The 24,127-nt window shown below is 31.7% G+C and overlaps 1 protein-coding gene across 1 annotated transcript in view; it reads left to right on the top strand.

Moving 5' to 3' along the window:
- LOC143238414 (anoctamin-10-like) overlaps nucleotides 1-24,127 on the top strand; it is a 72,831-nt gene that overhangs the window by 34,623 nt on the left and 14,081 nt on the right. The window contains exons 8-13 of the mRNA XM_076478620.1: nucleotides 88-240; nucleotides 6,303-6,438; nucleotides 12,274-12,329; nucleotides 15,076-15,150; nucleotides 19,360-19,638; nucleotides 21,930-22,127. Of these exons, the coding sequence (XP_076334735.1) occupies nucleotides 88-240; nucleotides 6,303-6,438; nucleotides 12,274-12,329; nucleotides 15,076-15,150; nucleotides 19,360-19,638; nucleotides 21,930-22,127 (897 nt within the window). The remainder of the gene's footprint in view (nucleotides 1-87; nucleotides 241-6,302; nucleotides 6,439-12,273; nucleotides 12,330-15,075; nucleotides 15,151-19,359; nucleotides 19,639-21,929; nucleotides 22,128-24,127) is intronic.

Here is a 24,127-nt window from a genome sequence, read left to right as displayed (position 1 = left end):
TAATAAATACAACAATAAAAGAACTATCAGAAAACTTTTGAAACTTATGTAAAATTCATATTGTAATATTTTATTGTTAACATTCAGGGTCCACTTCAAAAGAGTGAAGTAACAGGAAGGCTCGAGCCCACTTATCCTGCCTGGAAACAGAACTTGTTTAGATACTGTGTCAGTCTGCCTGTCATAGCCTTCTGTCTCCTCATAGTGTTCGTGGTTATGTTTTTGATTTTTGAACTTCAGGTAATAAATTGTTGTTTTTTTCCCCCTTAGAGTTTATGTTCTGGTTTTTTTTCCATCTAAATGTGAAACTGTATAAATTGTACTGTTTTTTAACATCCAGGATTATACTGAATTTTATATAGACCATTTCTAGGACTCAAATAGGTTTTTCAAGCAGTTTATAATCTAAGAAAAGAAATAAATCAGTTGATAAAACATGTTTTTTGTAGCTTTAACCATGAGGTTGGAGCACCAGTCACACAAAAGTTGAAAACAGAATTTTAATTGTGATATATATAAAGACAAATTTTAGTTATTTTTGTATAAAAAGAGGTTATGTATGAATTTAATGTATTTATTATTTAAAGCAGATTTCATGAACAAAACAAAATCACCTGCATCTACAGTGTTGAACACGTGTTTCCTGTTTTTGCAAATTTATTAGTAGTCCTTTGAAATTAATGTAACATTTCATTTTAAAGCAAAGAAATGATATTTTGGTTTTGTACATTTTCCCCATACACATGCACAGTTTTCTACAAATATCTTACATTTATGATTGACATGTTTCTCCATAGGTTCCAGTTATGTATAATGTAAAAAAATTCTGCCTGTACATAGATACACACTGTGCATCCATACATGCATTGTTTTCCTCAGTTGGTTAAATTTGTGAAAGTTGTTACAATTTATATAATACACTAACTTTCAGTCAAAGTTTTTTGCTTTCTACATTCATTTTTTTTCCTGTAGTTTATATCAGTTTAATGTTGGCAAGGTCAACTATAGGCTAACCACCACATTGGAAAAAAACAGCTAAAGCCTCGGGCTCACTGTGAACAGGATATCTGAATTAGAGTGAATGTTAAGTGTGTGTGTGTGCATGGTTTTTTTGGTTTTTTTTTGGCCTTCTTGTTGCCACTAAACAAAATGTGTACACAATGTTTTGCATTTTTAAAACTCTAGCACCATTATAAAGTGCCTGTTTGTATGTTTATGTTTCCATTGAAATAAAGTATTAAATTCAGTTGTTGTAGCTTGGAGATGCCTACATATTAGGGCCTCATTTAAATGTTTTAATTTCTCTTAAACTTTTATAACTTTATATGTATATATAATCCTTTGCAAGTGACTGGTACTTCATTTGGATGTAGTATGTTTATTTGAGTTTTATATCATTAAAAGAAACTGAAGACAAAGCAGAAAGTTAACTGTAGTGATCATGGTTGGGTAATATGATTTCCTGAACATATACTAATCCAGTTACAGTCTCAATAACATTGTTATATATCTTGTTGATAGGTAAAACCTTTTGTTTCAATGTCGTTGCTAAATGTGAACCAACATAATTACCAGACGGCCTTTTCTAAAAATATAGGAAGTGTTATAAAATCATACAGGAAAATATAGGGACAACAAACATAAATGTATATAGAGCTATAGTATTTCACTTTTTTTTTACTGTAAATATCTGAAACTTTGTTCTTCTTCCAATAAGAAGCTATTTGTAAATCTAGAAATTTGTTTGTAACACCTTCATTGGTTCAACAGGTGAGGAATCTATAATTTTTTATTATGTAATTAACAAACCTAAATGTGTCAATAATAAATTTTATTGTTGTTCATTTCACCGTGTAGAAAACTTTAAGTTGATGAATCACAGATAGAGATAAGACTATACCCTATGAAGTTCATAACGTCATTTCATAAAACATCATATTTTTATTAGGGCATACATTGCATTAGCAAAGATCAAAGGAAAATATAAGTTCTCTTAGTTAACCTTAATTTAAAAAAGGAGGAGGTTACATATAGATATTTATTATTTGCTAAAACACACTGCTGACCAAAATCTTAAGGCCAATCAGCATAAAGAAAAAAATATGCATTTTGCATTATTAGACTCAACCACTTATTTAAGTAGAGCTTCAAAAGATGAAAATAAGAAAAGGGAAAATAAAAATAAACTTTTTTAGCATTTAATATGGAAAATGTGAACACTATGAAATTAGCCTTAATATTAGCTGGTCAAAAGTTTAAGACCATACCAGAAAGAAGTCCTAAAGAGGGTAGGAAATGCCCAACAAGAGGTCTTGGTTGTGAGTTGCATGACCGTCATTGTGAATAACTTCAAACATTCGCTTTGGCATTGTCGATATAAGCATTTGCAGAAGGCTGGCTGGAATGTTAATCCAAGTGGTGAAGATGGCTTCATGAAGTTCATGCACTGTTTGGAATTGACGTCCATTTCTATATACTTCCCTTGCCATCCACCTCAAACATTTTCAATGGGGTTCAATTCGGGTGAATACACTGGATGGTCCCAAAGAATCACGTTATTCGCCATGAAAACATCCTTTGTCCTGCAGGCATTGTGGATTGCAGCATTTTCCTGCTGAAAGATCCAGTCATTTCCACATAAGCGAGGGCTTTCATTCAATAAGGATACTCTCTCCAACATGCCAATGTAGCTAGCTGCTGTTTGAGGCACCTGTATAACCTGAAGGTCTATTGTTCCATGGAAGGAGAAAGCACCCCAAATCATGATAGAACCTTTTCTACTGTGTTGTGTAGAAAATGTCTCCAGTGGAATATCCTTATCGTGCCAGTAACATTGGAAGCCATCTGGACCATCCAGGTTAAAGTTTTTCTCATCAAAGAACAAAACCTTCCACTTTTCTACATCCCATGTTTGGTGCTTCTCAGCAAAGTTTAAAACGAACTGTTTCGTGGTGTGGAAGGAGGCATGGCCTTTAAAGATGTTTATGGTTTTTAAAGCCTTTCTCTCGTAGATGCTGTCTTATTGTTCTTGAGCTGCATTCTGCATCCGTAAGGGCCTTAATCTGGTTTGACGATCAGCTGGTATTTTGCCGCACAACTCGTCTAATCCTTATGTTCAACGCCAGCGAAATTTTCTTGGGCCGACCACTTGTGATTCTCATTCTGTATCCCTCAGAATCTTTTAAGAAATTTGCAACAGCAGTTTTACTACGCCCAATCTCACCAGCAATGGCACGTTGAGAGAGACCTTGCTTTTACAGCTCGACAATTCTGCCACGTTCAAACTCTGTCAACTTTTTAGCCTTTACCATGTTTTTACGCAGTATAACACAGGAGATATCAGTGGAAGATGTTGACAATGCTAATGTTTGAACACAAATGACTAAATTTCGTTATATGTTTACTGATTAATGCTTCATTTCAGTATGGTCTTAAACTTTTGACCAGCTAGTATTTAAGCTGATTTCATAGTGTTCACATTTTCCCTATTAAATGTTAAAAAAGTTTTTATTTTTCCTTTTCTTGTTTTCATCTTTTGAAGCTATACTAAAATGAGTGGTTGAGTCTAACAATGCAAAATGCATATTTGTTCTTTATGTTCATTGTCCTTAAGATTTTGTCCAGCAGTGTACATGTATTTATTCATGTAGGTACAAGTACCAAATTCATAACACAGTAGATTGAGGTAAAATAGTTCCAGAAAAAACACACAGGGATTTTATTAAAAATTTTGTTATTTTTAAAGTAAACAAAAGTTGCCTTAAAGGGGTTAAGAATGTAGTAATTAATTAACTTATATTTTGGGGTATAGGTGTAACGTCTAGATACAGTGGAGCGGCATTAAGCCACAGACCAGTAAACCGCAAAATCACTTAAGCCGCTGTAGCAAGTCTTGTCCCAAAATTTTTGATGTATTAAATCTACTACCTGGCTTTTTAAAGTTTCTCACACTCTCCTTGTCGTTGACACTGACATGACAAATGTGAGCGAGGATTATCGCGGCTCACCGCTAATTTAAGAACGTGTAAAAATGCGGCTTACGAATTTAATCCTGGCTTTATAACTTCAAGGGGATATTTAAAAAGGATTTGCTTTAATTTGGGAAATAAATAAAATATATTACAATAGAAATCGACCGTTAATCTACCTTATCCTCTCTCTATGTCAGCTTTATGGAGGCTGCCATTAATATTATAATGATCACGCAATGGCCCGGATGAGGCTCCTCAGCGGAGCTGTTGGCGACTTCGTCTTTTCAGTCACAAAGGTTTAAGCCGCGGACCACTTAAGCCTCGGTTAAGCAGGTTGACCCCCCCCAAATACCATGGCTTAACGGCACTCCACTGTATGTAGTGTACTAATTACATTTGTAATAATTACTTATAGATTTGTGTGTATATGAGACATATGTAAAACATAACTAATACTTCTTGTTTTGTAAAGAAACTTTAGAAATGTGATTTGTTTAGTAAAGGTTAAAATAAAGAGCGAACAGCCTATATTCATCTGGTGTCATTTATGCAGGACACTTGTCAAAATTATGACAAAAACTGGCTGCATTTTGAAAGAACTGAGGGTATTACTAGAATGTAGTAGGTGCAGTTGTTTCAGGCCTTAATATTCTGATAATTCAAACATTTAATTCTTATTACGTAGATATTGTAAAGTAGTGGTTATGTAGTATTCTAAATGTGAAAACAAACTAGAATATTATAATATCTGAACTGAATTGAACCTGCCATATCTATGTCATTGAGACCTTTTGTCCAATACCAGAACTTATCAGCCTGGCTGGAATGGGACACATATTACAGTGGTCTGGGTGCTATTTATATTGTTTTTCTTCATGAACAATGACAGTTCTGGTGTGAAACAGAATAAGCAAGTGATGTATAATGTTTAGTAATTTTATTTAAATCAATTATATGCAGGGAATTAGTATGTTCCCTTTGAGTTTATTTTTTGAATGTGATTCTTGTCTTTTATTTATAAATCCATCAGCACTAAGTCATGAAATTATCCTGTTTTTATTGTGTATATTTGATCCCTCTCTTGAGCAGCTTAAAGTGCAAAAAACAAAATTGTATTGTATGAAAAATCATGATTTGAAATATTTTAAACCTTCACCAGGAATAATGATAAAAATAGTTTGACTTATCTGGTTTTGTGGTATATCAGTTATTATTTTATCAAAAGAAGAATATATTGTTATTCAAGTAAGAAGCTGCAAGAAAAGCTTGTTTTTTATACATTTAGAAAGTCGGAATGCTGTTTTTTCATGTTCTGCAATTAAAAGTTATTCAAGGAAAGTAATTTAAATTTTAATGCAAAAGTAATAATAGTAGCAAAAAGAACATTTGTAAACCATGTAATCCTTTGTGTCATACTGTAATAGTTGTCAAAACACATGCAGTACACTTTAAAGATCGCATATGAAATTAATAAATGTACCTTTTCTCAGATTAATAAATAATTAGAATTTATTGGTGAAGCAGTAATGTTTAGACCATTTTTTCCAAAGTCCCAAAATATTGAAGTTGTCAGTGAATTACTGTTGTATGAGAAAGATTCTTATATTATTCTGTGTGCTTCTCTCTACTTGACTGTATTGTTGCTGTCAGATTTCTTTGTAGTATTTTATGTACTATTGTAAGATTTCCTTGTATTACTGTATATATTTCTCTCCACTTGACTATATTGTTGCTCTAAGACTTCTCGGTGTTATTCTGTTTTACTTTCCATGTGACAATGTTGTTGTTATTATTTCTAGATTGAGATGGGTGTGGCCTAGTAGTTATAATTATCAAGTTAATAAATCAGATTAAGTTCCACTTTATAGTAACAACAGGATAATAATTCAGATTAAATCCTGCTATTATAGTTACAGTTATGAATATGATAATTCATGAAAGATTGTCTAGTTGTTGTGAGAAAAAAAACATTTTTAAGCCATCACACAAAAACCTGTTTCTCAGTCAGTACATTAAAAAAACTCAAAGGCTTGAAATGATTAGGCAAATCATAGTTAGCCTAGAGATGCAACGTATGCCAGATAAAAATGGCCTAAGAGCTAGTGGTGAGTACTGTTGACTTAAGGAACATAAAAACAGATAATTCTTTATGTATCTTTTCAGAAAATTTCTAAATCAGACATTTCCATAGACTAAGAATTAGTATATTAGCTAAGGTGTTAAGGACATGGTTCCAGTAAGTAATTAAAGTTTTTGCTTAAGAATTTCATGTTGTTTAAATTAATTTATTTATATATGTATATATCTGAACTTTTGTATGTTGGTTATTAGACGTGGTGGGACAAGAAGATAAAACAGCTAGATTATCCATTTTGGTTGACTTTTGTTCCCAAGGTACTCTTGGCACTAGTCATCAATGTACTTGACTCTGTATATTATCGCATAGCTCACTGGCTAAATGATAAAGGTAAGCTGGACTTGAAAGTGTAATATAATTTTTCAAGGATTATAGTTTTATATATATAAATATAATTCGGTACTTATCCAGACGTGATCATTGATGTTACATTATAACTAACTTTCAAGAATCTTGTGAAAAGCAATGTTCTTTTAGTCACAAATTCTTGTTTTCTGTTTCTGTACATAATTTAAATATATTCCAAGTTTTCAGTCTTGTATTTCAGTGTTGTGACCTTCCAGTGTGCTATATATATTACATTTTGTTCTGTTATCCAGTTTCATGTGTATTAAATTCAAAAACCTATAAATAATAATATGTGAGTAGTCTAATTATTATCTGTATTCAAATTGCAGATTCTACAATTTATGATCAACTGCAAATTTGGTTGCTAATGTTTAACTCAAGTAAATTTAAAGCTTTCAAACTGCTCTTGTAAGATGACTAGTAAATGCAGGAAACTCAATGAGTATAATAATATGCAGATAGCCTCACATGTATAAATATACTGTATCTTTAATTTCCTCAATGGTCTATCACCACTTAAATAATAATTAAGACAGAACAGTAACTTAGTAGAAAACAGACATCCAGAAGAAACTAAAAACCATCTGTACAAGTGAGTGATGGAGATAATATTGTGACTTTACAAGTATGTATATCAGTCACTCTCAAACCAACACCCCCACTCTTGTGTATCCACGGAGAATGATGCTGTTGTATCAGTCACTCTCGAACCAACACCCCCACTCTTGTGTATCCACGGAGAATGATGCTGTTGTATACCAGTCACTCTCGAACCAACACCTCCCACTTTTGTGTATCCACGGAGAATGATGCTGTTGTATACCAGTCACTCTCGAACCAACACCCCCACTCTTGTGTATCCACGGAGAATGCTGTTGTATACCAGTCACTCTCGAACCAACACCCCCACTCTTGTGTATCCACGGAGAATGATGCTGTTGTATATCAGTCACCCTCAAACCAACACCCCCACTCTTGTATATCCAGTAATTTTGGAATCCATTTTGTATTAGCTTTATACTGTTAAGAATTTTTTTTATATTAAGCCATGTAAGCAACATGAATGGAATATTACAACAGAAATTACTATTAAAGTTTTATTTTGCTATTGTCTGCTACCAGTGAGTAAGAGCTTGTGACTAGGGTTGAGAGTTTTCAAAGTATAAGAACTTCAAAATACATGTGGCATAAAAATCCTTTACAGCTGTTGAAAAGTATTGTAATTACTGTATTGTGCGCAGTCCTTACTATTGTATTTGGTTAATTTAATATTTGTTAAGTTATAAACTCGCATTTAAATAAATACGTGTGTTGTGCATCTATGTTGTATGATGTTCTTTCAAGTGTAGTAACCCATTCATTCTAGACTCCATACCCAAACTTGCTGCTCTATCAATAAAACTCTATTTCATTTGATCTTATTCCACTCCTCACAATGTATGCTTGTACATGTTCAAACTGATTTCAAACAGTGCTCTTAGCATCTGTCATCTATTTGTCTGTTTACTTGTATGTTTTATTTTTCAGTTAGTTATTTTTATATTTACTGTTACAAGCATACAACAATTTATTTATGTGTTGACAGATTTACTTCTAAAGGTTTTACATGGTTGTACGTATAGCTGGATGAATAGTGGAATATGGTAATTGATAATCGTTAAGCTTGTTAATTACTTACATTCAACTAATTCATTATACTCACTTTAATAGTTGGAATAATCAAAAACAAAAATAATTTAAAATAATTTTGACTAGTTGATTATTGTGGTAACATTATTCATTTTAATCATAGTATATGATTAATCTGTTATTTTAAGTCTATCTAATCATAAATGCTCATACATAATCAAGTTATTGTGCTTTTATAGTTGTATTTAAATGTGGTACCTTTGTATTGAATATGGCACATATAATATAGTTTGAAAACATACTCACCTCCACTCACTTATAAACATTGGTCTGATTTTTCTCCTACTCGCTCCAGTGTTTTACACCTCAATTATTTTTCGTTGATGATATTTGTCTTGTGATACTCTCCACCTATGTTATTGTGCCCTCTGTTCTGGTGGTGTATGTAACTATCTCATTCAGATAACCTGATGTTGCTTTGTTCTAATAAAATAAACTTGACTAAATATTGTTTCAACCAGTGGTAGTCAACAGAGTCGTAAATAAATAATAATAATAAAAAAGAGGCCATTTTGATATAAGCTGTTTTTTATTTATATCTTCATTTTGGTTCATCAAGAGAATGATATTTTAGGTCTTTTATAAGCTACTTTTGAGACCACACTTTACTTGATGGCTGAAAGGTTTGGGGAGCACCTTTGTGATTTATTCTGGGAGATTTACTTCTCAGTTATATGAAGGGATGGTTTTGTCTGATCAAACACATATGTCAAACCTTCATGATTTATCCTACCACCACCAGGTGGAAGTATTTTCCAATTCTCAACTAATACATCTGATCCTTAGATTTTGTAGTCCTAAAGTGTAATTTGTAATTTTTCTGAACAGATTAATGTATCCTGATGGGACAAAGCAAGTCTATGGACATAGAACTCTAAAACCCATCATCATGTTTTTGTTACATTACAGTTTGTTGGAAGACTCTTAGGATCACCAACATCAATGGTGACAAGGTGGAACCATTGTTAGCATGCATATTGGTTCAGATGTCGACTTCTAAAATTTACTTGTTTTCTTTGGCATCTACAATTTCATCAGCTTTTACAGGGGATCATATTCTTGCCCCTACTCTTGGGCCTCAACATCAGCCCACAATACACTGATACCCAGAATAAATTCTTCCTATATCCAGAGTTCTGCTGCTCAGTCTGATCACCACCAGTGATGTCAGTGATTATTGTATACCTTCAGGGTTTGTGGGAACTCACACTAACAATTTCTGGATATGTGGTAACCTTAACCATAGATCAAATAGCACTGCAGGGCCTTGAGTCAGGATTAGGCATTCATTTCTCATCTTCACTACTATTATCCATTCAACCTGTTGGGTTTGCATCTCCTGCAGATTCTTAGGATTTGGAACTTTGTTCTAGGACTCTCAGAGTTTGGTTGATCTGGAGGTAGTGAGAAAGTTGTGCTAGTTCTTCTGAAGTTTTATTGTTATCAGTATCGGGCCTAAAAAACAGAAATTTGGTGTCCAGTTATTGATCATTATCAATACCTAGATTCTCCATGGTTCCCAGGTTACTCATTCCTCAATTTGAGTTGACATTTTTTTTACTAGGATTGTGGGTATCCAAGTTCATTGTAGTTGGCTCCCAGCTGCACATTGCCATAGTGATGGTCTCCCATCACTATTGGTGTTTTTTGTGCCCGAGTGTCAAGTACCACAGCTCCAGGTTTTTACCTTTGGACTCACATCGGCTTCGACCATACCATACAAGCTTTTTCTCATTACCTCCATTCCATTGCACTGTGCACATATTATTCCAAAGAAGATTTATTACTGTTGATACTATCTCATCAACTGTTGGAACATTTCATCCTGATTCTACTTTCAGAAGCATTGAATACAGCCTTCTATTTACAAGACTGAGACATTTAATCTTGCTCCAGTTCAATATGTTATCAGTCTGAGTAGTTTTTATTTTTCAGTTGGGCTCATCTGACTACCATCCAACTCCACACTATGGAATAGGATGCTGTACTGTTACTTACCTGTCCTTCTCATTACATGAATTGTTCTTTTTTTTTCTGGAAATGTGAGCATCACTTAAATACCTCATACCTTTGGAATGAGAGCACAAGAGATCCTTTTAATGATTTCGTTGCAACCAAGAGATCGTAAACATTGATTCGCTGGATTCCCCATTTTATTTAGGTGGGGTTACTCTTTGATCTCAAACTCTATTATTACCTCATCCAGAGTTTCAGGAACAGGATACATATACCAAATGTCAGGAATTCTAGGGTCAACACATGGATGATAGAACTTCCATACACAATGTTTTAGTCCTTCTTACTCTTCAGAAGGCAATGCCTCATAGTCTGGCTTCACTCTGACAATTCCATGATTGTGTTTCTCATTGAGGAGGCACTTGATTCTCCCAATAAACAGATGCTGGTTCTATTAATTTAGGTCTCATTTTCCAGCTCTGAATAGTGATTTGGTGTCTCAGTGGAACATCCATCTACTATTGATTTAGTCTCCAGTACCTCACCTTTGGGGTTTGGCAGTGGATGCATTCAATCAGCACATGATAGGATTACAACTCTAGGTATTTTCTCTCCAGTTCATTTTACCCAGAGTACTAAGTATGATTTGTTCCAATCTGTTGTTGGGTCCTGTTTATGGAACCAAATTGACAGCAATGTCCTAGTTTTTTGCTTCTGCTGCACCTTCAAGAGAGTCCACCTCTTCCACTTCTTATTAGGTCATTTCTATTGAGGCAGTCATGATTTGACATGGTACACCTGATTATCCAGAAGTTCAAGATGTTATGCAGTCTTTCACACAACATCAGAGTTTACCATGGTTTACAAGGTTGCCATATATCTGTCTCAGTCTTTTCTTAGCCCCAGAATGAACATTTATCAACTGAAATGACACATGTATCAGCAATAATATATTGATAGGAAGTTGAACCCACTTCAATCAAAAGTGCCAGTTGTAACTCATTTCTTGACCTGACTCTATGACAAGGGTTTTGCATCTTCCACAGTTGACCTTCTCAACTATCCTTTCACTACTCACAACAAAATGTTCTTTGAGTCTCCAGTACTTTCCAGATTCCTCAAGTCGCTTTTAGTTATTGGTCTCAAACAACCATTACAGTTACCTATCTGGTATATTAAGGTTACATTATATGCCCTTTTTCAACACACTTGTAAACCTGACTCTTGTACAATACCTTTACCTGAAGGTTTTCGTTGCTGCTGACCTACAGGCATTGTGGCTGGTATGTGGACTTCTCCAATTCTTTTATATCACATTATTTGTATGATCGTTACATTTTCTCCAACTGTTGGTTTTTACCTACCCTCTGTATCTATCTTAACCACTTTCATCAGATTATACAGAAGGGGGAGTTTTTTATCAATTTTGGTTCAGTAGTTTGTTCATGGAAGAGGATCCATTGTAATGCAGAGTGGTCCCATAATTCCTGGCACAAGTATAAGTTACATTTCCCCCCCATGGTTGGGGAATGAGGATGAGTGTTTATAATTCCAGAGTGAATGAATTCTGTTTCTTCAGGTTCAAATGCTGCCTTTTGGTCTTCTTGAGGTGGAGGAGATTTGTTTTCTTCAGTGTCGCTTTCCTTCTCATTGTGATTCAAGTGGTTTGGTGTGCATCATTCTATGGCTACAGGCTGGGATCTGCCCATAAGTGTTTTTTTATAATGATACCAGTCTCAAAAATGTGATAATATTATCTGAATGAGGTGCTTATACACAGTACCAGGATAGATGGCACATTAATAAAGGTGGAGATTGTCATGAGATAGACATTGCCAAAGGCAGTTAAGTGGGAAATAAAAGGATGTAGTAAACAAGAAAAAATCAGACAAGTGCTTAGATGGGCAAAGAAAGAAACCTTGGAAAGGAATTAATTGCTACAAGAGAAGTAAATATTGCAAATTCATTTTTGATTAAACAGAATGTTAACTTTTAATGATGCCAAAGATTTATTTTCAACTAGTAGAATAGAATGAGTATTTTGTTGCAGAATTTTGCCAATAAGAGTAAGTTTCAGTTTTGTTTCTTTCCTTCCCATTGATGTGAACTTAACTAATGTGTTGTTATTATCAGCTGACAGCTACTAACTCTGCTGTTTGCCTTACCTTGCAGAAAACTATAGGCTAGAGGAAACCTTCCAGAACCATCTAATTATCAAATTAGTTCTGGTTTGTACCAAAGTAGTACCATAACTAACTAAAGCTTTATTGGTTTTGTGTGTGAAGTGGTTTGCTTGGTTTTGCATCTGTTTTGTCTTGCAAAGCTTGAAAGAACATTTTTTGTTGAATCCAGTTAGTTTGCCAACGTTTCTTTGATGTATAAAAAATGTTTAAGAACACTGCAACAACCTATCTACTTAAGTACCCAAAGATGACCTAGGAAGGTCAAAACGTTCTCTGCTTATCAGTGAAAGTGTTAATACCGTACCAGCCATTCTGAGATACAAGTTTCAAATTGGCTATGAAACATAAAAATGGTTTTGAAGCTTCAAACATCAGACATAATTAATTAAAGCAAATAAGTACATTTATGTGGTCATTTTAAAGTATTAAACAACCACTTTATGTAAAGGTGTTTTTGCTTAACAACTTTAGTATCTTATTTTTAGGCATTGTAAATTTGACAAACTGTATTCAGATTCTAGTGGTTTTTGCTGTGTTCTTTAGAATAATTTGTTCTTTATTTTCTAAACATGAACATTTCTAGTTACTTTCATCTGTTGTTCAAAAGATTAGTTAATTGGTTTCATGTTCTTAGATTCTTTAATATTTCATGTTATAAAAATATCAGAAAACCTTTGTCAAATTGTAACCATGCTTGTTATGTATGTACATGATTGGTTTGATTCTAAAAATAAACAACCTTGATAATAGCTGTTTTAAACTTTTCCTTCAGTATACATTTCTCTATCTGACAGCATGTGGTGTGGCCGAAATCTGTCTGTTTTTGTTCTGTTTCCTCAGAGAACTGTAGACTGGATGAAGAGTTTGCAAACCACATTATTGTCTAAATTATGGTGGTTAGTATCTTTTGATTTTATAAACTTGCTTGCATGTAACCCATGCAACAGTAACTTTTACCATACATTACTGCTTCCTTAAAAGTCTGCATGCACAGGTTTAGTTTGCACAAATAGTTGATAGCTTGTAGCTGTCTTTGTGCACTTTTGTACATTCGTAGTACCTCTGGTAACTGATGCAGAAATGAAACCGTAATTAAAAATTCCGTAACAGCCACACATGATGAAGTGAACATCTGTGTGTATATATACACTCACACATTTAATACTTCATTTTCAATGTGAAGATTGGACCTTTACAGGTATGCATTTTTAGTGTGAATATTTCACCATTATGCAATTCCTTTACAGGTGTGTATTTTTTCTCACAAGTTAAGAATAAATAATAAAGCACATCCAGAGACATTAAAGTAATAAATCATAATTGGAAAAAAAAGGTTTTTAGACCATTCAGAAAGCTTTGTAGTTAGTTTTTGACTTGTTAAATAAAACTATTGTAAATTTTAATGTGAATGATTATGTAAGATCTGATCTCATCCTGAGTAATTTTGCTTTTTAAATGTTTGTTGACTCAAAATCCAGTAAAGAGAAGGTTTTGTAATTTGGTAGGCATTGTATAGCAAGCATACGTGTCATTTTCATGATTTGGTTCATTGGGTGTTGATAATTATCCTGGTTTGGTAATTAAGTTAGATATTCAAACTTCCTTGTAGACAAAAATAATTCATATGACAAGATCTTTCAGTAAAGTCTATTTTTAGCATTTTTTAAATATTAAATTACTTTTGGCAGACCCTGACTTTCAAGATGTGTTGACTCCAGTTTTAGTAATTAACAGTTATCTGTAACATTTTTATGATATGAAACTTTGAGAGTTGTGATAGTTCTGTTAATATGACCCCTAAGTTTTTCAGTATTTTTAGTTTTTAAACTATAAAATATGGGCTTCTACCCTTCTTCCTTGACTTTACTATTTGTTTTTTACTAGTTTTGAGGTCAATTTTCAGCTGCAGCTAGAATTATTCATTAAAATTTTACTTTTCTTTAAGTTATGTAATAAATACATTCATTAGTAAAGCTGTTTAATTAAGTTTTGAATCTGGAAAAGTATGACATGCCTTTTGATCTCCTCTGTACATGTAGGAACAAGACCTGTATTTGTTTTTTGCATGAAACTTTTTATTTGACACATGAATGAAATTTTGTAATTCGTAGCTGGTTCAAAGTGTGACCAGTAAAGATTCATATGATATTAAATATCAAATTATGATATTAATTCCATAAAATATTTCACCTGTTAACCATTCTGCTCAGTTAGAATAAGAGTTTGTGTTTTCACATACATAATGATATTGTATATTTTTGTTTTCAAACAAAAATTATACTTTTAATATAAAATGCCTGCAAATGTTTTATGAATTTGATCATATTGCATCAGCTTAACTTTGGAATTGTAGTTTATTTACTGCTTGGTTTTTGCAAAACCTGTATATACCTTTTTTTAATCATATAATGTTTGTGATACAGACCGCTCTGTTATCAGTATCACCAGTTATGTAAATTAATGAAAAAATTAGTTATCGATGGAATGTTTTCCCATAGGTTTATGTTAAATCTTACTAACACACAACATATTTTCAAACAAAATATATATAGACATGTAATTTCAACAGTTTAATTTTCTATAAAAGGAAGCAGTGATGTAAGTGTGAAATTTTTAGTTTAAATGAAAACAAAACACATTCTCTGGGGTGACAAAACATTTTATCGTTTTGTTGTTTGGCTCATTGCATGGGCTTTTTTAATGTGTTTAATGAATGTTGCATGCTATAATTCATTTTTTATATATGTATTGGGTCATAACTCTCCTTTCTATAACATACTTTAATTTTTAGTTCCAGTTCTTCAACTCCTTTCTGTCACTATTCTACATCGCTTTTTATCTACAAGACATGGAGAAGTTAAAGGAGGTCAGTCTCTACTGTAAATAGATCTATTAAAACATGTTCTTTGAAGTATACAACTTCATATAGATAGATTACATAGGCTTGCAATTGTTATATTGGCTTGAAATGTTTATATGTCATATAGTAATTCCTTTACACTGAAGTCAGAAGTGATATCAATTTTTCTCTATCACATAGAGTTTTCACAAAACATATGTACTTTCACATAAGTGAATCATTTTGATTAAAATTGGGTTGCATTTTGTTATGCTTAAAATGTTGACAATTGCTGGCTACAGTTGTGTCTAGACTAATCACAACTTGGTAATCTTATTGTTCTGGAACCCAAACATTATAATAAAAACTGTTCATTGTTGTAAACAAAATATAATAATTTGTTTTAAGTAAAAAAATTCTTACGTGACAGAAAAAGAATATTATTTTCAAATTTAACACAGCTGAATTTTGGAAAATCCATTATTAAAACCAAAACAATTTTTATAAAGTTTAAATGTACAGGCCTGTGTTGTTTATAGAACACAAGACTATGTGATAAAAGAAACTAAGGTGTATAGTTTCCAGTGTATTATATTTTCTTTCAAACACACAATACCTGAAAAATATATATTGTATCAGACTAAAATATTAAAAGCTTATGATAAACATAAATACAATCTATATGTTATCAACTTGTATGTATAATATTTGTTTAGAAACAACCAGTTGTGATAAAAAGAGCTGGTTACATGTAAATGAGCACACAGCATTTCGGTTTTCAAGTAAATTTATTCTGCTATTCCTTAGATTACAGATAACAGGATTTAACTGTCTAGATATGAGTAGGTCAAAGTGTGCAGGGAATGACCCTTTTTCCAAAATTATATTCAAAATTGAATTAAACTATTTGTTATTGGTATATGTCAATAAACTTGACATCAAAACATAGTTTATATTTCCAAGTTTAAAGATTTTTGGTTTAATTTCAAAGGTTATACTTGATTAAACTTGTAATTCTCTTTTTTCTGAATTGTACATTTTAGAATCTCTTAGCAACCCTGTATTATTTTTTAAGTTTTTGAAGGTTTGCACACAATATTATGTTACATATCTCAGTGATCAATTGAACATTTACAGTGATTATTCATCTTGTCGACTGCCAAGTATTTCAGCTGCTACAATACAACTCTAATGCTTCTTCACTTTGTAACTTTTTTTCGTGACACCATTTTGGATCGAAAGTGAAACAATTTGTAAATAGGTCAAATGCATGTATGGTGCTGACATCTAGCCTTGAAGTTAGGTATTATTGAGAACGAATTGACTTGTCCGTGGCACTGTGTTACCGATCAGATTGGACGAGTTATCTCGTCTACGGTACTGAACAGGTTAATGAAGTGTACGTCATAAACTGATACTAGCATGTCACACTCCTCCTGCCATGTGCTGACTTTAAAAGTGTAAATAATTATCTCTAAAACTGACCATTGGATCATTTATAACCAAAAGAAAGGTTTAATTTACTGGTTTCATTATGAGGTTATCTTATTCTCAAAGTTAGTTGTTATTCTGTATGAATTTCATGTTTTGCTATCACTGAGATTGTCGCAATTAGATAAAGAAAATCTTTTAATGCCCCTAAAATTTAATTAGAAAGCTGGTTAAATTATACCTTTAGGACATTGCTTTTTTATTATTGTGTACTAACATTTAGTGTTCCGAGTTGCATATTTAAAGTAAATAAAGGACAAATAGGGGAAACTTTCATCGAGACTTTGAGAGCAAAAACAATTACAGGACTCAAAGAAATAAGTTAAAAATATCTTCTTTTTGTTTTTTCCTGTATTTTTATAGAAATATCTAAAATGTTTATAACAACAGTGTATGTATTGTTCTCTTTATTGAAAGTTACAACAGTCTATTTCACTTGTTTCTGTAGTATCAGTTCTAGTATGTAATTTAAAATAAAAGTGAAAATATCATGCAGAAGACCCATTTCACATAATCAGTTTCATGTAAATAACCTTTATTACCACTGTCAAACACTTGACAAATTAAGCGTGTTCAACTTTCCAGTGTGTGTATTTTGGATACAGCAATGAAAAAAAAAAAAGAATGCGTGTGTGTGTGTGTGTGTGTAGTTTTACACACAAGTTCATGATTAACATTCATAAATTAAAATGTGCAGCTTAAATTTACTAACCAATTTTTACCCACCTTAGAATTAAGATGTTAATATGTATAGGTTGCAAATAGAAAACAAAAACATTCTGTTTGTATTAGGTACAGAACTACAATATCACACCTTTTCTTCCATTTGTTTGCTACTACATTGTTACCCAGGCATTAATTAACAAAGTAATTTAAACAAATTCTATAATATAATGAAAGCTTAGTTCAAGTTATAATAAGCAAGGATATCTTACAAACAAATTTATTTATTAATTGTTTTTGTTTTCTAATCTAACCTAACAATTTTTTAAATGTTTACATCCAAGTTACTTTTATTAAAAAAAATTGTATAACAGTATAAAAAAGATACATGTGGAATGTGAAAAATGTAGCACTTACTGTTTACTTTGAGGCTGTTTTAAACATGATTAATCTACATTAGGTAACCCTTTGTACCTTCCAACTCTGTTGTGTATCAAAAACTAATTCATGTAGTTTTCAGGTGTTAATTTTAAAACACAAACAGTAATTCAAACAGAAAAATAGAATGCCCTGAAACTATGGTAATTTACGTGGTTTATTACATAATCTACAAATTGGTTAAACAGATTTATATATTAGCCAAGACACCAAGATTAATTTACCCTCAATAAAAATCTAGTGGAAAAATAATGCACTGTACCTAAATAGATTGGAATAAAGATGTTAGAATTGTGTAGCTTACAAAATGTATTTTTATTGGTTATAAATATATTTCTTTGACTAGTGAACTGAAATAAATAATGTAGTAATCAGAAATAGTTTGGAGGAATGGAATGTTTGTGATGTTTGAAACAAATGTATTTAAATCTTGGAAAATAAAAATGGTGGGAAGTTTATATTTCAAATTGTAGTCTCTCAGTATCTATCATATTTGTGTTTTTAATTTTGTTTTGATATTTTTATAAGGGAAGATAGAAGATATAAAAAGGAATGGAAAAGGCAGAGAGAACTGAAGATTGAGAATTTAAATATTTCCATTTTAAATTGAAAATTAAAACTTGCATAATTTATAAACTGTGTTTCAACACCAAGTTTAACATGCATTGATAATAAAGTTGTTTATTAAATTTTGAACAGAACTCTGTAAAGATGTTATTTCCCCAAGTTACCTTATTTTGTAAACAATAAAAAGAGAGAGTATTGTCAAGTTGAAAAAGGATGAAATGCCAATAAATAAAATCTTTATGATCAAGAATATTTATAAATTAACTTAATTCCTGTTTTTGAAAAAATTCATTCACTGTGCTATTTCCAATTCACATTACTGATTTCATTTTTTGTTTTTTCGTAGTGGCTATAGAGACGCACGCAAATGGAATAACCTATTTTATATGGATAGAGAATATATCAGTAGTAAATATACAGTTTTGCTGAAAAGAAATCTTTTACCTTCATGTAGAAAGTTTTAAAGGTTATGCAAATGGGTATGAAAACCTTAAAATGAAAAACGTTTTTAATCTAAGCATGAAAGCCATCTTACACTCATTCTAGTCTGCGTTGGACTGATTCTATATATTCACAACAGATATTTAGTACAAATACTTAAGAATCTGTTTTTTTGTTTACAAAAACTTCTAATGTTTACTAAAAGTTTGACAAATTTCATGAACATACATTTACTACATTAGGATTTTTATTTTGTATTAGCATATAGCCTGTCAAAAATGACAGGACAAATACTACCACCTCCATCCCATAATGTACTCTAATCTCACATTTCATAGCTGACTGAAATAAAGTTATGAAATTAAACTGTACCAACAAAGACACAGAAACATGTAGTTGAGGCAGTCGGATGTCGGTAAATTATTTTTTGAACAGATCAAACTTAAAAGTCATTCATGAAGTGAATTTATGGTGTATTTGTAGAATAACTGTAGGTAAAAATCAGATTAACAGCTTCTAATAAACATATATATACAAGCCATTGTATTTTGGTAACCCTACATTCCAACAATATCTTTTATGTCATGTTGTTGCAGTTATTGTACTCTAGACATTTGACCTCTTTTGAACTTTCAGCAACTGGCAGCTTTGCTCATCACTCGCCAAGTAGTGGGAAACATTAAGGAATCTATTCTCCCATTCCTGTCTGAGACTTTAAAACTTGCCAAACTTGGGGCAAAATCTGTGTCAACACCACAATCAGATGAGCAGGATGATGTTTCTGAACCAAAGAACCAAGAGGAAGGTGGTGTTCTAGAGAAAGATGCTTCTGATGATGATGCAAACAGGGAAAAAAAGGAATTTCATTTGAAACATCAGCTAACCCAAGCAGAGGTTGAAAGCTCCATGTACAAGGTGAGACATATAGATCCAAAGTGCAACAAAACCGTACTTGCACACGATTAAACCATTTTATCAATTTAATTGTAAGAAGTGTGTTATAAACAAAATCTTAAATTCATATAACATATATATTGTAAAACTGTATTTGGTGGGAGGAAAAAAATAATAGTCTAGCTGTTTGTGTGCTCATTTATAATTGGACCTGTTTGACATGAGTTCTCATATTGAACATTCAGAGATGTCCATACTTCTGATAGAATTAAAGAGTTAATGATAAGAAGTGTATGTATATATTATATCCCACATGAATGTGTATGGAAATACGTAGTACAACCATCACGCTCCTTAAAAATATCTTTCAAAGAACACTAAGGTCACATGCACAAAGGTAAATTTTAGATACCTGCTTTACGATATCATCAGTATGAAACAGGTAAATTTTAGATACCTGCTTTACGATATCATCAGTATGAAACAGGTAAATTTTAGATACCTGCTTTACGATATCATCAGTATGATACACGTAAATTTTAGATACCTGCTTTACGATATCATCACTATGAAACAAGTCACAGAATACTCTGGGATGAAATTCTTCTCTAACATCAATCTAAAATTAAAATGAAGAGATTGTTTACAAACTACAGAAATAATCAAAGCATATGATCCCTCACTAATTTGTTATAAGGACCCTGGCAACATCTACCTTATTTGACAAGGTCTGTTCACTAATTTGTTATAAGGACCCTGGCAACATCTGCCTTATTTGACAAGGTCTGTTCATCTGCTGACATAATTTCCATCACATTAAATCCCTGTTTTTTGTATTTATAACTGTTTACACCATTTAGAAAAACCAACAAAAAACTTCCTTATAAATATAAATCATTATGTACCTACTTATTCTCATATTAGCATGATATGCTTCCTTACCCAAATGTATATGCTTATTTGGAGTTTTAAACTACAGTTTCATGAAAAATTGTTAATTACAGGACCTTTTTCTATTGTGAGGATTGTTATTTATCAAGAAAATAAATCATATACAGTTATATAATAAAATTAAATCTTTTTTTTGTTATTATTTCTTAATGTAAAATAATTTGGACTTTCTTCTAGATTAATTTACAGTAGTTTAACAAATATTTTCATCACTTTTTATTTTTCTATAAATAACTTTCACTAAACCTAGCTTTAGAAACACTCTTTAAATTGCTACAAAAATAATCTTCACTAAACTACTGTTTTTTTTGTTTTATGTGATTCATCACTTTCTATCTGGTGTTTGTAGTACTGTAGCTATTATTAAACTACTGTTTTTTTTTTTGTTTTAAATTATTCATCACTTTCTATCTGGTGTTTGTAGTACTGTAGCTATTATTAAACTACTGTTTTCTTTGTTTTAAATTATTCATCACTTTCTATCTGGTGTTTGTAGTACTGTAGCTATTATTAAACCACTGTTTTCTTTGTTTTAAATTATTCATCACTTTCTATCTGGTGTTTGTAGTACTGTAGCTATTATTAAACTACTGTTTATTTTTGTTTTAAGTGATTCATCACTTTCTATCTGGTGTTTGTAGTACTGTAGCTGTTATTAAACTACTGTTTATTTTTGTTTTCTGTGATTCATCACTTTCTATCTGGTGTTAGTAGTACTGTAGCTATTATTAAACTACTGTTTTCTTTGTTTTAAATTATTCATCACTTTCTATCTGGTGTTTGTAGTACTGTAGCTATTATTAAACTACTGTTTATTTTTGTTTTAAGTGATTCATCACTTTCTATCTGGTGTTTGTAGTACTGTAGCTATTATTAAACTACTGTTTATTTTTGTTTTCTGTTATTCATCACTTTCTATCTGGTGTTTGTAGTACTGTAGCTATTATTAAACTACTGTTTATTTTTGTTTTAAATTATTCATCACTTTCTATCTGGTGTTTGTAGTACTGTAGCTACAATTAAACTACTGTTTATTTTTGTTTTCTGTGATTCATCACTTTCTATCTGGTGTTAGTAGTACTATAGCTATTATTAAACTACTGTTTTCTTTGTTTTAAATTATTCATCACTTTCTATCTGGTGTTAGTAGTACTGTAGCTATTATTAAACTATTGTTTTATTTTTGTTTTCTGTGATTTATCACTTTCTATCTTGTGTTTGTAGTACTATAGCTATTATTAAACTACTGTTTATTTTCTGCAAGAACATTTTTTATGAATACACTGTTTACCCTCTCATTCATTGTATAATATGGAACTTTTTCTGAACTTGCATTGTTTATTGTTTGCTTTAACTGCTAGTATGAAGGAACATTTGAAGACTATTTGGAGATGTTTATCCAGTTTGGCTATGTTGTCCTGTTCAGCTCAGCATTCCCTATGGCAGCATTTTGTGCCCTCCTGAATAACATCATTGAAATACGTAGTGACGCTTTTAAACTGTGTATGATCTTTCAACGGCCATTTGGACAACGTTGTGAAAACATTGGAAGTTGGCAGGTATGGCATCATGTGAATTAAGTAAACTGTTAATTTTCTTTCATCCCAGAGGTCAATTAATACATAAAATTTTGAAAAGTAGTTTTTGTTAGTAATCACAAACCTTAGTTCAGTGGCATCTATAAAAATAAATTTCTCAAAGTATCTAATTCTGATACAGTACTTACCTGATCTCAGAAGACTATCTATTCTTGTTGAGTGCTTCCATCTATATACAAACTTTTTATGCATTCATACCTTCCACATTCACATGCACGTCGGAATTGAAGGATTTCAACGTGTCGCTCATGCAAATCATTGTGTCACTTCTTAACCAGTAGAACCATTACATGCTCACATGATGTATAGCTTCCTCTACATACCTCTACTGAACATTTTCACTGTTTTAGTTCAGACATCATCATTCTTAATATAAGATTTAATTTTTAAATGTAGAAGAACTGTGGAATTCTTACTTATGTTTTCTTTCATAAAATTCTTTTCTCAATCATGCTGAAAATCAGTGTATATCCTACTTCTGTGTTACATAGTAAAGGAAAGAATGTATGCATGCTCTTCCAGTTCTGTAGTACATTACATAATAATGTTAAATAATGTGTACTTTGGCTTGTATTACTGTTATACATTACGTGGAAATTTAAACGAGTGCGTTTGTGTGCTTCCACTACTGTGATATGTTACATTGTAACATATAGGAATGAACATTAGAAGCATGCACTTTGCTTTTATTTACATGTCATCTAAAACTACTAAAGAAATATTGAAGCTATTTATTTTACTATTTTGGTAAATCTTTATATTTTATTTAACTTAAAACCAACTATAGCAAAATCACCAAAGTACAGTGAAATAAAAACTTGAAGTAAAAATAATTACAGAATTCATTAAAATGTTCCAACTTACTTATCATAACAGTTTCAATTGTTAAATATTTCACATCTGTGTCCTGTTAATTTTATGATATATTGCTGTATTTTGTACCAACTGTAACAGTGGTCATCCAATCAAAAGCAAAAAGTCACAGCAGGACCCCATTAGCTGTTTATGGCTGAACTATATACAAGTTAATGCACTAGGCTTAGACTTGTGCTTGTAAAATCTCAAATATTTTACTGAAATATTTTATGCTAAGTTGATAGGTGTCTAATGTTATGAAACATTTATAACAAAAAATAAAAATTACACATGAAAAAAAACTAAAACATTTGTAAAACCCATTACACACAGCTTGTTTACACTTGAATAAAAACCATATAAACGTTTTTTTTCCTAAGCATCATTGAGTTTCACTAATTTGGGTGTCCATGTGTAACAAAAATATATCAATCAATAAAATAGAATATCCTAAAACTTATAATTTATCTGGTTTTTAAATTAAGCTTTGAATAGATTTAAGAGAAACCCTTAGCTGTTTCAACAGATTAACTACAGTGGACAGTATATGTTATGCATGCTAAAATCAAATAACTGTAACAAGTGGTATGTAGAGGAGGATCTGCTCTTTCTATTGGTTATAATCATGTCCATCAGTTTATGTATTGGGGGATCTACTATTTTTATTGGTTGTAACCATGTCAATCAGCAATATGAAAGTGAGTATAAAAACTATAAAATATTGTGAGTGGATGGGCTTATCTGATATGTTTGGTACATTTATTTAAATCTTGACAAAAGAAAAAGGTAGGAGATGTAAATATTAGATTCCTGATTGTGTTAATGTCTGGTTTGTGTTTGTAATTGGTTGGAAATTGCAGCTATCTATTCTTGAAGTTAGAATTCTTTGAAGTAACAGTTTTGTTGTTGTTTTTTTTGCCTTAAGTGTATCACAAAAAAAATGACAGTCAAAAAAAATTTTAATGTTTCTGAATTTAAAAAGACTTAGATAACAGTAACATTGAATTATCTGATATATATTCATGCCTGTTATTTTTTCAGGAAGACCTTTTGGACTTTCTTAACCACCTTTCACTCAAACTTGTGAGTCAGAAAGATGTCATTAA

This window comes from Tachypleus tridentatus, chromosome 13 (assembly GCF_004210375.1).
Source record: "Tachypleus tridentatus isolate NWPU-2018 chromosome 13, ASM421037v1, whole genome shotgun sequence".
Classification (NCBI taxonomy): domain Eukaryota; kingdom Metazoa; phylum Arthropoda; class Merostomata; order Xiphosura; family Limulidae; genus Tachypleus; species Tachypleus tridentatus.
Note: the sequence above shows the minus strand (reverse complement) of the source record. Positions and strands in the feature narration are given on the sequence as shown.